At 38.0% G+C, this 16,233-nt stretch overlaps 1 protein-coding gene across 1 annotated transcript in view; it reads left to right on the top strand.

The window, feature by feature from the left end:
- The window catches only part of tpgs2 (tubulin polyglutamylase complex subunit 2), a 137,032-nt gene that overhangs the window by 2,639 nt on the left and 118,160 nt on the right, over positions 1-16,233 (top strand). The window contains exon 2 of the mRNA XM_051930152.1: positions 10,191-10,270. Within this exon, the coding sequence (XP_051786112.1) occupies positions 10,191-10,270 (80 nt within the window). The remainder of the gene's footprint in view (positions 1-10,190; positions 10,271-16,233) is intronic.

The raw sequence follows: 16,233 nt of genomic DNA, 5'->3' as shown, positions 1-16,233 counted from the left end.
TTTAGTGTAGCAAAGGTACTGCAGTGCTAAAAAGCCTGAAATTTAACTGAAAACTTTAATTTACCAACAAATTAGAGCCATGCAAGAACTCTTTGTACTGAGTGCACTGTGAAATGTTTGAGACCTTGATGACCTCCCAGCTGCGCTGTGCACCAAAACTCCATTAATGCAGGCAGGGATTGCTTGTCCATCACCAAGGTACTGCAGGTGCACAGCCATGCTATGTAAAGTGCCTGTCGGCTGATGGTTGATGCAGGTGCGATAAATTAAAACATACAATTAGCGGCAATTATGTGGATGGGTACATTTTGTTAATAAGAGAGGTCAGAGAACTTAGGAATTTGAAACCAATGTGCTACTGCACTAGAAGTCTACAGTAATGTACATTCTATTCCTGTCAGTTGAGAATGGGAAGATGAGGAAACAGTAGGCTTGTGATCAACAATAGTGGATGATTAAAGATTGGAAAGTGTTATCTGGTATGGGAAATGTTAACAGCCTCCTGACCGGGAAAGGTACTACTCACCAACCCAGTCAGGATGCCCATCCACTAATATTCTTCCCTCAAAAAGGCCTCTAGGCCAGGTAAGGAACCATCCTTCCCAGCCAAAATGCCAGTTAAACTGTGTCGTCTGTGACAAGTGGCATTTTCTCTGTGTTTAGTGACAGAACAATTCACCCTACAGGCACATTTTGGAACTACATGTGTGAAATGCATTCTATATGACTCATCAACAGTACAGGTAAATAATGTGACCAAATTCTTTATGAACATACTGTAGTGCTATCTGTTCAGGTTTCTTTGGATTTCCAATTTGTATCAAAATGCTTTGTAACTTCATGGTTTTGTTTGTTTATCTATTTATTTATTGTGTTTTTAATTTTAAGCATCTTTCAACTGAGTTTCAAATTGTGTTAATGTGTATATGTTACGATAAGGATGGAATTCAGTTTGTGAAACTGTCAGTCCATTCTGTTTTTGTGACCCATGATTCTTCATTTGCAGTGCTGATGTATAACTACATCTTACTCCAGATGCAGTGTGATAGTACAGAGATGGTTATTCATAAACTTTTGAGACACCTCCATGTGTCACAGTGTATGTGTGTGTGAGAAGATATAGTTTTCTTATTCATTTTTAAGCTTTAAATGTTCAAACAAAATTGTGAATGAGTTTTATTTTTAGCTTCAATTTTACACTTTCAACGTGTTTTTGTTTTCATTTGTGGCCAAAAATAAAAATGTCTTTCATCATCAGATTGTAGTTATTAACGCTTTAGTACAACAGAGTATCCAATAGGGATGTCACAAGAAACAATATTTCAATACCAAGGCATTGTCAGTATTCTGAAAACATAACAGTACTAGCTTTTTACAGTGTAGGTTGTGCTGAGTGAAAGTCAATAATGCTCTTATGTGTGACTGCAAATAGATGACTTACTTTTCAAGATATAATAATAATACGCGAGGAAAACATGACTAAACATATATATGAAATGGCTTATGGTGATAATAAAACAGCACCACATCAACACATGTTGAAAAAGAAACACAGCAGAAGCAATATCTGGAGATGCTTTTTTGTTTCAGGGAGGAGAATTTAAATTTATGACTGTGGAAACTGTGCTCACTATTGAAAAAAACAAAAAACTAAAACCCACAAACAAATACATAGGTTTTAGTTTAGTTATTAGTATTTTTATCCCATTTTGGTGTTATTTCTGAAATAGATTTCTGTGTGTTTTGAAAGATCAATGATGTGAATAATCACATGTGAGTTGTAGTCATTTAACTTGTAGTGTCACATATTTGTAAGAGGAGATGAAATGATGGCAAGATGGGTGTTGGACCCATCAGATTTAATTGTTTTTGTTCAGGCTAGATTCTGTGTGATCCGTACAGCAATATATAAACTGGATAGGTATGCACTGAAAGTAAAAAGAAAAAAATGGCATGCTGATTTGTTTGTTAACTGTGCCTTGTAAATTTTTGACACTGAATAATTTCAGGTTTTCAATCAAAGTATATTATTATTACATAAAGGGTAAGTGTACAAATTACACGTCATTTTGTTGAATGACAATTATATAAACATTATAAAATACCAACTGACACTGTCTGAGTAAATAATTGTTCCCTTAAACACACTAACTGGAATGTGCAAACTTTAACTGCAATGCTGCAAGCAGACACTTCCTATAATTCAATATTAGTTCACATGACTATGAAGGAATTATAGAACTTCCTTGCAGAACTGCTCTTATTAAGAAACTAGGGGGCTCCACCCCCTGCTCGCTTCGCTCGCCAACCCCTTGTCTTGGGTAACCCGCAATAGATTTGAAAGAGATTATTGTCTGTCTTGGTAATTGTTACATATGTATCATGTTCACCGTCACGACATCTGTAGGTCTATGTAATACATGTAAATGACAATAGCAGTTTAATTGTTATGTTATGTAAGTATAGAATGTCTTTGAGTTTGCGCAGATCTATGTATGAGATATATTGGAGTGTAAAGGTGTAGATGATGCACAAAGGATATCTTCATACACCACATTTGTAGTAAAGATGGCGTGTTGTCCTTGAATGAGTTTTCCTTGGTATGGAGTTATTATAATCTTGACGTTAACGTCACATGCATGTCGAACTCATGAGAAGGCTACATAAAGTTGTCCATGTCTAAATACAGGCTCAGAGAGGTAAAGGCCGACTCTGTCCATGGTCTGTCCTTGGGATTTGTTGATTAGGTATACGTTGTTTACTGTTAGTAATATGGATAATTGCACTTACTGTTAAAATTACCTATTTCCGTTAGTTGAATTCTTTTGGGGTGGGACGCGGAAGCCTCTTCTGTTTGTGTTTTCTGTGAGTACTCATAGTGTTGTATTACTGTAATGTGATTTACATATGCTGTGGAGTCCGGATCTTCGGGGCTTCTGTATTATCTCGGGTTTTTGCTTGCGGTGCTTTAGAAGCGTGTTGTAGGCGCCTGCACCTTCCGCACTATGTCGGGTTTGACTATGCTGTGTAGTGTGGACGTGTAGGGTTTTGTACTCTCTTGAGAAGGCTACATAAATTTGGTTAAGACTGTGTTGTGGTAATCCAGCCGGGTTAATGGTGTTTCTGGTTTTGGAGCCGTGACCGTGACTCCATTAGTTATACGTTGTTTACTGTTAGTAATATGGATAATTGCACATACTGTTAAAATTACTTATTTCCGTTAGTTGAGGTCTTTTGTTTCTTAGCCGTGGCTCCTTCGCTTGCGGTGTATAGGCGCATGCGCCCTACGTACTATGTCGGGTTTGGTGGACGTTTGGGGCCTCCGTACTTTCTCTGGTTTGACTGTGGGGCGGGACGCCGAACTGTTTGTGTTTTCTGTGAGTACTTATGATATTGTCTTACTGTAATGTGATTCACATATGCTTTGGAGTCCGGATCTTTGGGGCTTCTGTACTATCTCGGGTTTTTGCTTGCGGTGCTTTCGAAGCACGTTGTAGGCGCCTGCACCTTCCGTACTATGTCGGGTTTGACTATGCTGTGTAGTGTGGACGTGTGTCAGTCGAGCTCTTTCTTTTTGGAGCCGTGCCTGCTTTGCTTGCGGCATTTCAGACACGCGTTGTAGGCGCCTGCGTTCATTGATTCTATCCAGGCGGGCTCGTGGTTTACCATTCTCGGTTAGCCTGTGTTTTCTGTGGTTGTACTGTCAATATTGTATTACTGTAATGTGCTTAATATTGTATTACTGTAATGTGATTCACATATGTTGTGGAGTCCGGATCTGTGGGGTTTCTGTACTATCTCGTGTTTATGCTTGCGGTGTGTTAGAAGCACGTGGACCATGCTGTGTAGTGTGGACATTTAGTTCAGAAGCGCGTTGTAGGCGCCTGCGACTTTCGTACTTTCCCGCGCCTTCCGTACTATCTTTGTGGACCTGTGGGGCCTCCGTAGCCTCTTCTGTTTGACTCTGGGGTGCAGCGCAGAATCCTCTTTTTTGTGTGGCTGTGTCGTTAGTCGTTAGCTATGGGCGCGTTGTTGCTTCATTTCTTATTCACGTTAGTTGAGCTCTTTCGTTTTTGGGCCGTGACTCCTTCGTTCGCGGTGGATCAGACTTCGCTTGCGGTTTATGAGACGCGCGCTGTAGGCGCCTGCACACTATGTCTCCTGGTCCCATCGCCGTGTACCTGCGTCCGTGCCTTACGGTTTACCATTCTCGGTTAGTAATATGGATGGTTGTATGTTTACAAGAATCAGTGGCTTGTTTCTGGTTCTGCTACAGCATGCCTTTTGGGTTCAAGTCTGTACTTTAACAAAGTAAGGCCAAAACTTTAATTTTGTTTCTTTTCAGTCATTTTTATGTACACTTGTTTTTGTTTTAGATCATTGTTTTGCTTCATGACTGAAATACACTTCTGATTCTCCTCACAAACAAATGACTGGACATTTTCTTTAAGCATGCACTTATACAGAAGCAAAATTCATGGTTCTTTCAAGTATGACAAGTTTGCTAATTCCAAAGGCCTCAAAGCATTTCCACACCAGTACACTACCACCACACTGTATTGATATAATGTGAACCATGTCTTTCCACATTGTTCTCCTTTGTACACATTATATTCCCCCAGAAAGCTTGGGAAATTACTGCTTGTCTCTGAGTTTCCAGGAAGTACATAGATAATTTTCTTCATGGCTATCAGTGATTTCTACCTCCCTGCTCTCTAGCAAAGCCCATTTTTGCCAAATAAGGTTCTACTTATGGAGTCATGAACATTGATCCTTTTAAGAAAACCGAGGCCTGCAGACCTTTAGAATCCTTTGTGACTTTCTGCATGACTGTAGGCTGCATTTTTGGAATAATTTCAACAAGCCAATAACTCTTTGGAAGATGTATTACTGGTTCAAGTGTTTTGTTTAAAATTATAGCTCTGTCTTTGGTTTGTTTGAGTCCTATAACCTTAGAAATTGTCTTTTAGCCTTTTCCAGACTGTTAAATAACATTTTACTCCTTCTTCTCCTGAAGAATTTCACGTCTTTGTGGCATTATATACTTTTTGAATTTGTGTAGTGGCAACTTGACTCTGATAGTAGGTGTCAAAAAATAATTTTTATATTAAACAATGCTTGCTGTGTTGAATCATCTAACTGTAATTATACCTTTTAATTGAGTTGATTTAACTAGAACCAATTACTTTTTCACACCAGTTCTCTCTCTCTATTCATTTGGATTTTGTCTAGTACTCCAGCTTCTATCTACATCCTGAATAAGATAAATTGATGACTTAAAACTGGCTTGGTATTCACAAGTGTGGGTGTACTTGAGTGTTCCTTGTAATGGGCTGATGTTGCAAGAACTGATTCTTGACTTATTAGACCATGAATTGGAATAAATAGGTTCAGAGGGTGAATGGCTGGGAAAGACATGGTTCATCTTGATAAACGTTATGTTAATTAAACAGTTTTTAGCTGTTACAACTCACCCTCCAAGCATGCTTCCTAAACCTAGCCATGGACAAAGCAACTCAAGAGCAGGTCAATATTTTCTGTTTTAAAATCTGGCCCTGCTCCTTGTTAATAATAATGGAGAAACGGGTGCAGACATAAACCTTATTCCATTTCAACTGGAATCTTATTTATGTAGTGTTAAGAAAATTCAGAAAGTAAACACTGATTATTCTTTGCTGCAACCTTCTAAAATTGTCACCCTAAATACTTTTTGGTTGAAGATTTTAACTTAAAACTTGTGCCCATTAAATAGTTTTGGAGGGCACCTAGGTTTAATAGTGCAGTGTGTCCTACTGCTTTTGCATGCTATTCCTTGATATGTGCTGCATATTTTGGCATACAATTGGTCAAGTAGGGGGCACTATTCATTTCTGCTGCCTCTTTGTTCATTGGGGTTAGTATAGAACATTCACATAACCACTCATAAGGTCTAATTGGGCACACATTCAAATGTAATTATTATATTTGTGTAACACTTTTTTGCCTCTGTTGAGATATCTTACAGATAATCCTCCATAATTCATAAAAATATATCCAGACATTTTTGCATAAAGTAGTAAGCAAAAATTGGACACATTTTTCATTTTAATAATGTTGATGAAAGCAAAGTTAACTACTTACTGTATTTTGTTAGTAGACAAGATTATGGAAATCATAGTAAGTTATTGGTATTTGTGTTTTTGTGTAAGACATAATCATGTTTGTTATAAGTTATGTAGTTTTGGAGGATTACAGTCTGGACTCTTAGATCCTTTATTTTACTCAGGGCTTGGTAATAGGTGATGTACCCCAAAAAAGTAAAAGGCATGATAAACAATTGGTAATACAGTTAGGTCCATAAATATTTGGACAGAGACAACTTTTTTCTAATTTTGGTTCTGTACATTACCACAATGAATTTTAAATGAAACAACTCAGATGCAGTTGAAGTGCAGACTTTCAGCTTTAATTCAGTGGGGTGAACAAAATGATTGCATAAAAATGTGAGGCAACTAAAGCATTTTTTTAACACAATCCCTTCATTTCAGGGGCTCAAAAGTAATTGGACAATTGACTAAAAGGCTATTTCATGGGCAGGTGTGGGCAAGTCCGTCATTATGTCATTGTCATTTAATTAGATAAAAGGCCTGGAGTTGATTTGAGGTGTGGTGCTTGCATGTGGAAGATTTTGCTGTGAACAGACAACATGCGGTCAAAGGAGCTCTCCATGCAGGTGAAAAAAGCCATCCTTAAGCTGCGAAAACAGAAAAAACCCATCCGAGAAATTGCTACAATATTATGAGTGGCAAAATCTACAGTTTGGTACATCCTGAGAAAGAAAGCAAGCACTGGTGAACTCAGCAACGCAAAAAGACCTGGACGTCCACGTAAGACAACAGTGATGGATGATCGCAGAATCATTTCCATGGTGAAGAGAAACCCCTTCACAACAGCCAACCAAGTGAACAACACTCTCCAGGGGGTAGGCGTATCAATATCCAAGTCTACCATAAAGAGAAGACTGCATGAAAGTAAATACAGAGGGTGCACTGCAAGGTGCAAGCCACTCATAAGCCTCAATAATAGAAAGGCTAGATTGGACTTTGCTAAAGAACATCTAAAAAAGCCAGCACAGTTCTGGAAAAACATTCTTTGGACAGATGAAACCAAGATCAACCTCTACCAGAATGATGGCAAGAAAAAAGTATGGAGAAGGCGTGGAACAGCTCATTATCCAAAGCATACCACATCATCTGTAAAACATAGTGGAGGCAGTGTGATGGCTTGGGCATGCATGGCTGCCAGTGGCACTGGGACACTAGTGTTTATTGATGATGTGACACAGGACAGAAGCAGCCGAATGAATTCTGAGGTGTTCAGAGACATACTGTCCGCTCAAATCCAGCTAAATGAAGTCAAATTGATTGGGCGGCGTTTCATGATATAGATGGACAATGACCCAAAACATACAGCCAAAGCAACCCAGGAGTTTATTAAAGCAAAGAAGCGGAAAATTCTTGAATGGCCAAGTCAATCACCAGGGGCCTCATGTATAAATGGTGCGTACGCACAGATATGTTGCGTACGAACGTTTCCACGCTCAAATCGCAATGTATAAAACCTAAACTTGGCGTAAATCCACGCACATTTCCACGGTAACTCATACCTTGGCGTACGCAATTTCTCCACTCGGTTTTGCAGACTGGCGGCACCCAGCGTCAAAGCAGTGCTACTGTTCCTGTGTGCTCATCCTTTCTTTCTTAGCTCCACATTCCTAACGCGGCTTTATAAATACACTGAAATTAACTGCATATTGTTTATTAGTGTAATGCATCTGATTGTAATTTACCTGTAGCAATATAATGGTCCAGGGAATAGCCATAGTATTCCAAATACCATAACTGCTTTAGCGTTGTTACGTTCACTGCATCTTGTTCTTCTTTTTGCTGCTGCCGTTAAGGGTTGCCACTGCGGATCATCTTTTTCCATATTACTCTCACTGCACCACTCGGAGTATTTATATCACTGTATCTGAGTGTGAATCACAGCAGCAGCTGATCGGAAAGAGAATTATCGGTATACAGTTTCAAGCACACACTACCTCAACCACAGCAAAAAGCGTCAAAGCCTTTCCTGTACGGACCTCGCGTTTCAGAAACAGTTTCATCCCAAGAACTATAAACGCACTCAATCAGTCCATCAAGTGTTCCTTGTAGAACTGTTTGTACTTATAAGTACAATCACCTCACTGTAAACTTACACTACAGTTATAATATTGCACAACCTGCACTACTTTATAAAGCGCGTATGGTGACAATATCATTTTTAAGATGAAATGCAGCAAAATATGTTGCTTATAGTATACAGATAAAACTTTAACTTCATTTAAATAATCTATTGTTAATAATTAAACATGTGAGGACACTGTGCCGCAGCGTATAGCTAGTTCATGGATAGCTCCTGCCTTGCGCTGTATTCTTGCTGGTGCTGATGCGACACTGGAAGGATAGACGAATAGAATAATTAAACATGTACTACGAAGATATTTCAATGTTCCTTAAAAGTTTTGAAGAATCGGCATTCTAAGCTTACAAATGGCTTAACGTCTATTACAGAGCTGATTGTGTGGCGATTGGGTTTTTGGAGAAAGAAAAGTAAGGACAGGAATTGGAGGTTAGTACGTTTGAAAGAGACAGTACTTCTGTAATAAATTATTTCATCGAAGGTCGCACATGGCGCAGCAAACTTGTTGCGTGAGATATGAACAATCACTGCGCCACCGTGTTCCCATGTTTAATAACATGTTTTCATTCCTATCATCATGAAAATGATATCACGTATACATCTCAGTATTTTAATTATTCAGAGAGCTGTAACATCTCGAATGTAATGGATTCTGTGTCCTGTTGGAGAAAGAGAAAGAACGGAAGCACGTAGTGAATCACACACACAGAGCACATAGAAGATCAAACACAGAACAAAGCATTTAACATGCTACTTGAGAAACTAGTAAAATAAACGATTTTAAGATGAAGTTTATGATGTTCTACTTTAATGGCAAAATACACTACGTGATTAAAGTGGAAATTTTGAGATTAAAGTTGACATTTCGTGCTTTTTTTCCCACTGTGTGCCTATTTTTTTGTCTGTACCCTAATAAGCTTTCATATGACACTCAGACGGTGGGTTACGACTTGGCTTTTCACGGCGACTTTGATATGTGATTTCTTTTTTATTTCGGGCACTGTGCGACTTTGTGAACTCGATCTTTCGAGTTTCTCCGACACTCTGTCACTCGATCAACTTCCTTTTGTTGATTATACCACTGTTTAAACCAACAAATAGTAGGTTTTTCCTTTGCCTCCACTTGGTATTCGCTGAAATTCTTATATTTTCCCCTGTGCTTTTCCCATTGTCTTTTCACAGAAGGCTATTTATATTGATTTGCATATTCAAAGAGGGGTAATTCTGGGAGGAGTTGGGGCGGGACAGAAGGCGCATGCACGTGCATTACTTTTCACGCTGATCGGGATTTATGTAGTGGAAGAACGTGAAAGTTTGCGTGCGCACAGATTCCTGCATCTGGATTTTTCTGTGCATACGCACAATCCCACTTTTGTGCTTACGCCATGTTATAGTGTGAGTTCTACGCACGGCGTTATACATGAGGCCCCTGATCTTAACCCAATTGAGCATGCATTTCACTTGTTGAAGAATAAACTTCAGACAGAAAGGCCCACAAACCAACAGCAACTGAAAGCCGCTGCAGTAAAGGCCTGGCAGAGCATTAAAAAGGAGGAAACCCAGCATCTGGTGATGTCCATGAGTTCAAGACTTCAGGCTGTCATTGCCAGCAAAGGGTTTTCAACCAAGTATTAGAAATGAACATTTTATTTCCAGTTATTTTATTTGTCCAATTACTTTTGAGCCCCTGAAATGAAGGGATTGTGTTAAAAAATGCTTTAGTTGCCTCATATTTTTATGCAATCGTTTTGTTCACCTCACTGAATTAAAGCTGAAAGTCTGCACTTCAACTGCATTTGAGTTGTTTCATTGTGGTAATGTACAGAACCAAAATTAGAAAAAAGTTGTCTCTGTCCAAATATTTATGGACCTAACTGTATGTAAAGACACTGGATCATTTTTTTCCTCAAAATTACATTACTTTACATTTGGAAATGTGCTTAAATATCTTTCTTCTGTATCTACAGAGAGTCTTCCAGGTGTTCAAGATGTGAAATTTGTCCCACGAGAGCCAGCAGAGAGACACAGGTTGCTGTCCTGGGAACAGGTTGGTAATTTTGTTTCAGAAAAAAGTCACCAGATCAAGCTTTTCATCAAAGTATCCCATATTGCTGTTGGACAAGAGTCAGTTTTAACTAGGACTGTAAGGTGTGTAGTTGATGGAATAGCTCCACAAAAAGAAAATCCAAAGTTGCATTATTTGTGTGAAAAGTGGAAACATGCTTTTGATCCTGTTCTTCCTGGCAGATCCTTTGATAAGTGAAATGGTAATGTCTATAAACTATCATCTTTAGGTCTTTCCAAAGATGGTCTATGGGATTTAAGTCTGGGCTTTGGCTAGGCCACCCAAATATCATCAGAAACTTGCGCCATTGCCTGGCTGTATGCATGGATCATTCATGGTGAAAGGTGAACTTTCACCCCTTCACCCCAGTCTGAGGTCACGTGCACTCTGAAGCAAATTTTCTTCAAGGACTTATCTGTATTTGGTGGCATTCATCCTTCCCTCAGTTCTAGTTGTCCCCTGCCACTAAGAAGCACCCATAGAATGAATCCACCACCACCATGCTTCGCTGTATGTATATTATACATGTGATATGTCATGCCTGAGGTACACTTAACAAAATGCTTGGAGCTCTGCCCAAAGAGTTCAGTGTTTGTCTCATCCGACCAAAGAATATTTTTCCTCAACAAATGGTATATAATACTTATATAAATGAGAGATTTCAGTTTTTGATTAATAATAATTCTTCAAATCTTTCTGAAAACATGTTTTCAGTGTGTCATTATGGGTTATTGAGTGTAGATTGATTGGCAAGAATGACATATTTATCCATTAAACTGAAATCTACAGTGCAATAAAGTTTGCAGAATGTAAAAGCATTTGAATACTTTCTGAATTCACTGTGTACAACTAATAGCTCTATCTCTAACCAAAGGATGTATGACAGCAGGAAAAAGTATATTAGGAAGGCTAAGGGCATTTGGATAAAAATATTACATTGAATTAATAAGTAAAATAGGATTTCTTGTTCTACTGAGTTTTGTAGAGTAGATTAAGATTTTTCTAATTGTGTAATATATTGTGATGTGTAGTGTCACAACAGGATCACCCTTCTCCGATTACTTCAAATAATGCTACAGTATCTGACAAATAAGGAAAGATTTTTCCTAGTATGATTTGAGTGTAGGGAATTCCCAAAACTTGCATCCTAGCAAGACAGGTGCATCATAAGCTCATTCACAAATTTAGATATTGTCATGGATATATTTTAGATCATTTCATTTGAGATAGATGTGTAATGTGAATTTTTTAACTGAATTACACCATGTTTTGCACAAAAAGATAAAGAGTGAACATTTTCCTGATTCTAATTAGAGGATTCTATTTGCAGCGTTGCCTTAGATGATTTAGGGGTGCACTGTTTGAGATATGTTAAGAGTTTTTAAATAGTACCTGCATCTTCATCATTTCTAGTTAATATAAATATGTACAATATTAGCATCCCCATTTTGTTATAAACAAATCACATCACTTTTTACTTAGGTGTACTGTATATACATGGAGTTTCTTTACTCCTTATCTGGCTCATTTGCAAGACCATTTCTGTAGTGTTTTTTGTGTGGTCATTTTCTTTAAGAGTTTGATTTTTTTAGTGCATATTTTAAGCTGCATAATTTGGTAAAAAGTCAAAGAAAGATTATTAGAATGATTCTGTTGGGTCAGAACCCGTTGATTTCAAATTGACTTTATAGCATTTTTCACCCTAAATATCTTTTCTAGTTATATTTGTGATATTCTCATTGACTAAGAAGGTACATTTAACTGTATTATCAACACATAATGCCTCTGAAGTCCTGAAACAAACAAGAAAATAATGAGAAAATTGCAAAGTTTTTTGATAGTATTTTCAATTTTTATCACTCTGTTAATAAGGTCAACAAGATTTTTAAAAATCATGTATGAAGCCATACATTTGACATAGATATTTTTGGTTATAGTGTAAAATTTGTGTTTTTTATCACATCGAGATTTACATCATCTGATTTTCAGGCATGTTTAACTGAGTAAACTAATGGATCCTAATGTTCAATGCATTATCCACATTACTAACCGAAGGTTATGGACGCAGGGCGCATCGAAGCACACGCTCACTGCCGCACTGCAACGAGCCCGCCCATCGCTAACGACACAGCCACAGAAAACACGCCTACCAGTGTGATCGCCACTGCATCGAAGCGCACGTGCACTGCCGCACTGCAATGAGCCCGCCCATCGCTAACGACACAGCCACAGAAAACACGCCTACCAGTGTGATTGCCACTGCAACGAGCCCGGCCATAACTAACGACACAGCCACAGAAAACACACCCGCTAGACAAGTGAAGCGCACGAAACAGCTCCCAGGCAAAGGAGTCACGGCTCAACTAACGGAAATACAAATCCGAGCCCATAGCTAACAACACAGCCACGGAGAAAACAAAAACGAAATGATTCAGCGCATATGTGAATCACATTACAGTATTACAGTACGGAATCCCCAGATGTCCAGACTACACAGCATATTTGAATCACATTACAGTATTACAGTACGGAATCCCCAGACGTCCAGACTACACAGCATATTTGAATCACATTACAGTATTACGGTAATACATTATTAACGGTCCAGCCACAGAAAACACAGATATGACACCAGATGGAAAAAAACAATAAACGAACTGCCCCAGAGTCAAACGCAGCGACTTCCCAAAACACGGTCACAGACTCTAACCCAGCGGCTTCCCAGACTCAGTGGCTGGCACACGAACACCACAACCTGTAAACTGAACTTGCTGTGCTCCACTCTGTCAACAGTCGGTGTCAGCAAAGGCATGTCTCCACAAAACGAGACCGCTTTACTACAGATATGCTTATGTAATTAAATGACATTTCCCCAGATGTGCCCACCCTCCATGAAATGTCATCCAGCCAGATATCGGACGGAACAGAAACTGATTGCCATTCTTGGATTTCCGATTCGCTAGCGAATCGCGGGCTTACTTGTCGAAGGAGATTCTGAAAATATTAGAAATCTCACAAGCCAACGTAACCCAGCTGAGTGGTGTAACAGTTAAGCCATTTGAAACTTATTAGAGGTCTATCAATTGACTGAAATAGTTCAATTAACTGGAAGAAGAATTACATATTAATTGTTAATAATATAATAATTAAATAATTAAACAGACTCAGTCTGCAATAGAAAACTTTTTCAATGGTATATGGTTAATAGAAAATTTATATGTAGACTTACAAACTCAAGTAGGAAACGGAAATATAGTCTTGGAGAAGAATATATTTATAACACAGGTATACTTGGTTCCACTTTATCCTCTAACATCAGGACTTCCAAAGATGCTTGTTGGGGATATTTCCAAGAATATAATATGAGATTAAGGGTTAGTGTTAATTGTATCTCTAAACAAAATTTCAGTATGAAAACAGATATCAAACGTCATAACTAAAGTGTCTTTAACCATTATTCCCTAATAAGTGTATATTTAATAAATAATATTTTCAAGTATTTTAATGAAAATGAAAACTGGTTTTGTATGTGAGGTTGTTTTTATATGTGAGGCAGTTATGTGCAATAACTAGTTTAAACCTGAATCTGTAATGGAAGATTTGCGTTTGATTAATGATTAAATTATGGTATCTACAATTTAATTTCAGTTGATTTTGAGTTAGTAACAAAATTAATTTAGAGTGAAAAAAAGTAAATATATAGTATATATATGGAATGATATGCATCAAATATCACAGATAAGTGACCTGTTGCTCTAGTTGACTAAACACATGTTTAATTTTTTTGGTATAAAACAGAAGAGGCATCAATCATTCTTAAAAAGTACAGATAAAACTCATCCCAATAATCTACATTAAACTGCTTTCAGATGCAAACTTTGGTTTTTAGCCAATAGTAAAATCCTTAAAGGTAGACAGATACATTAAATCCACCACATTTTCTTTTTGCTTTTGTGCACAATGAAATGAAGCTGATTTTATTGGCTGAAAGTTGATTGTACTGGTACCAGCATGCAGTAGAAAGGCTGAAGCTTTTTTGCCACCAAGCTGTGTCAGTTTTTTGTTTAAATGGCAGATATTCTGGAACACACTAGGAACACATTTTACTTGCACGACTGCATTTTCACAGCCATTACTGTTCTGAACAATTAAATCACCAGTAATGACCAGTATGTTTCTGGCATCAACAGATATTAGGTATGAGTACCTAATCTGAGTTTAAATCTGTAACACATTAATTGGGGGCTAACTGTAAAGCATTGACACTGATTCAAATTGTTCTGCAAGTTCATCTCATTTGTTTGTTTTCTCCACTGGAATGCCTTGTATAGAGACACAACACCTTTTTTAAGATGCTATTCTGAAGATGATAATTTATGTATTATGGTCATATTACAAAAGTAAAGTTCCAGAGGTAAAGAGAACAAGACGATGACCAGGAGATGAGTGAAACCATATGGAGCAGACAGAAATCTTAGTCTAAAAACAGGCCAAGGTCAGAATCACTAGAGGGTTAAACAGATCCAATCTTGAAGGATAGAAACCAAAACCATGGTCAAAGTCAAATATCAGACTCTATAAAAAGTTAATTGTTTTTATAGTGATTCCAAAGGTTTGGGTTTTAGAAGCTGTGTGCTACAGTCCTTAATAGGTGGGATGCAATAACATACTGTGCCATTTGGCTTCCATGTAACGTGATTAGCAGCCGGCATATTGATCATAACCAACATGAACATAGTCATAATAAACAAGCACAAAATTCAGCCCACTACAACATGTAGCCATATAAAGTAAGGACTTGGTGATGTCACCATCAAAACAGTAAATATAATAAACAACAACAAAAAGCAGCTTAATAGTCCAAAAATAATACAACTTTATTACTGAAAGTCAAAACACACAGTCATCAAATTATGTTTTGTTATGTGCAAGCTGAATATAATTTGGTGAGATTTGAGTCTCGTCCGTTACAGGAGATGGGCGTCTGAAGAGGAACTCCGTTAGCAGTGATGTTATTTTTTCTCTTATTTTTTTATCATCCCGAGGTATCCTGTACCCAATCCAAGGAGGTTCTATTACAGTATATACAAACATATATAAACATGAGTGGCAGGAAAAGGACTCAGAAAGAAATGGAAAAGAAAGCTAAAGCTTCATCCAAGCCTAGACAGGAATCAAGTCCAAGTTCAAGGTGTGGCCTTTCAGAGACTGACCTATTAGCTAGCTGCATCGTCTCCAGCTGAGAACGAAAGTGGGAGCGAATGTGCAAGTGATTCAGGTCACAACAGTTAGTCGATTCCAGAAGATTAATTGAAACTGAAAATGACCTTGCCTTCCATATTGTCATCTATTCCTCATAAGCTGGGAATGTCGACTTTAACTGGGCTTACCACTTCACCTGCGGAGCACGAAGACTGAAACGATCTGTCCAAACTGAAGGTAATGATTGCCACAATGGCCACCGCTCAAGACATAAAGGAGCTCAAGAAAAATATAAATAAATAAATAAATAATAGGCATAAGGAAAAGTGATATAAATGATATAAGGAAAGAAATAAAGGACATACACAAGACAAATGAGAAGCTGCTGTAGGATATTGAAGACCAGGAGAAATGTGTAAATAATCGCTTTGAGGCAGTCTTTAAAGGTATGCTGGAAAAAACTGAGGAAACAATTCAGGTAAATGCATCTAAGTTTGAGAATAAACGGGGAGCTCAGTTGGATGACATTAAGCAAAAGTTCATGACTCAAATTGAAATAGCCGAACAGCTGACATCTACCACTGACGGGAAAGCAATGGCTGCAAATTCCGAATGCCAAATACTCTAAGACAGACTTGCTGAACTGGAAGATGGATACAGAAGGAATAATATTAGAATCAAAGGTTTCCCTGAGAATCGTGAAAGTCCAAACCCAGTGAAATTCGTAGCTGAACTATTCCCTA

The sequence above is a fragment of the Erpetoichthys calabaricus genome, chromosome 7, assembly GCF_900747795.2.
Source record: "Erpetoichthys calabaricus chromosome 7, fErpCal1.3, whole genome shotgun sequence".
Lineage (NCBI taxonomy): Eukaryota > Metazoa > Chordata > Cladistia > Polypteriformes > Polypteridae > Erpetoichthys > Erpetoichthys calabaricus.
This window is presented reverse-complemented; position numbering and strand designations above follow the sequence as displayed.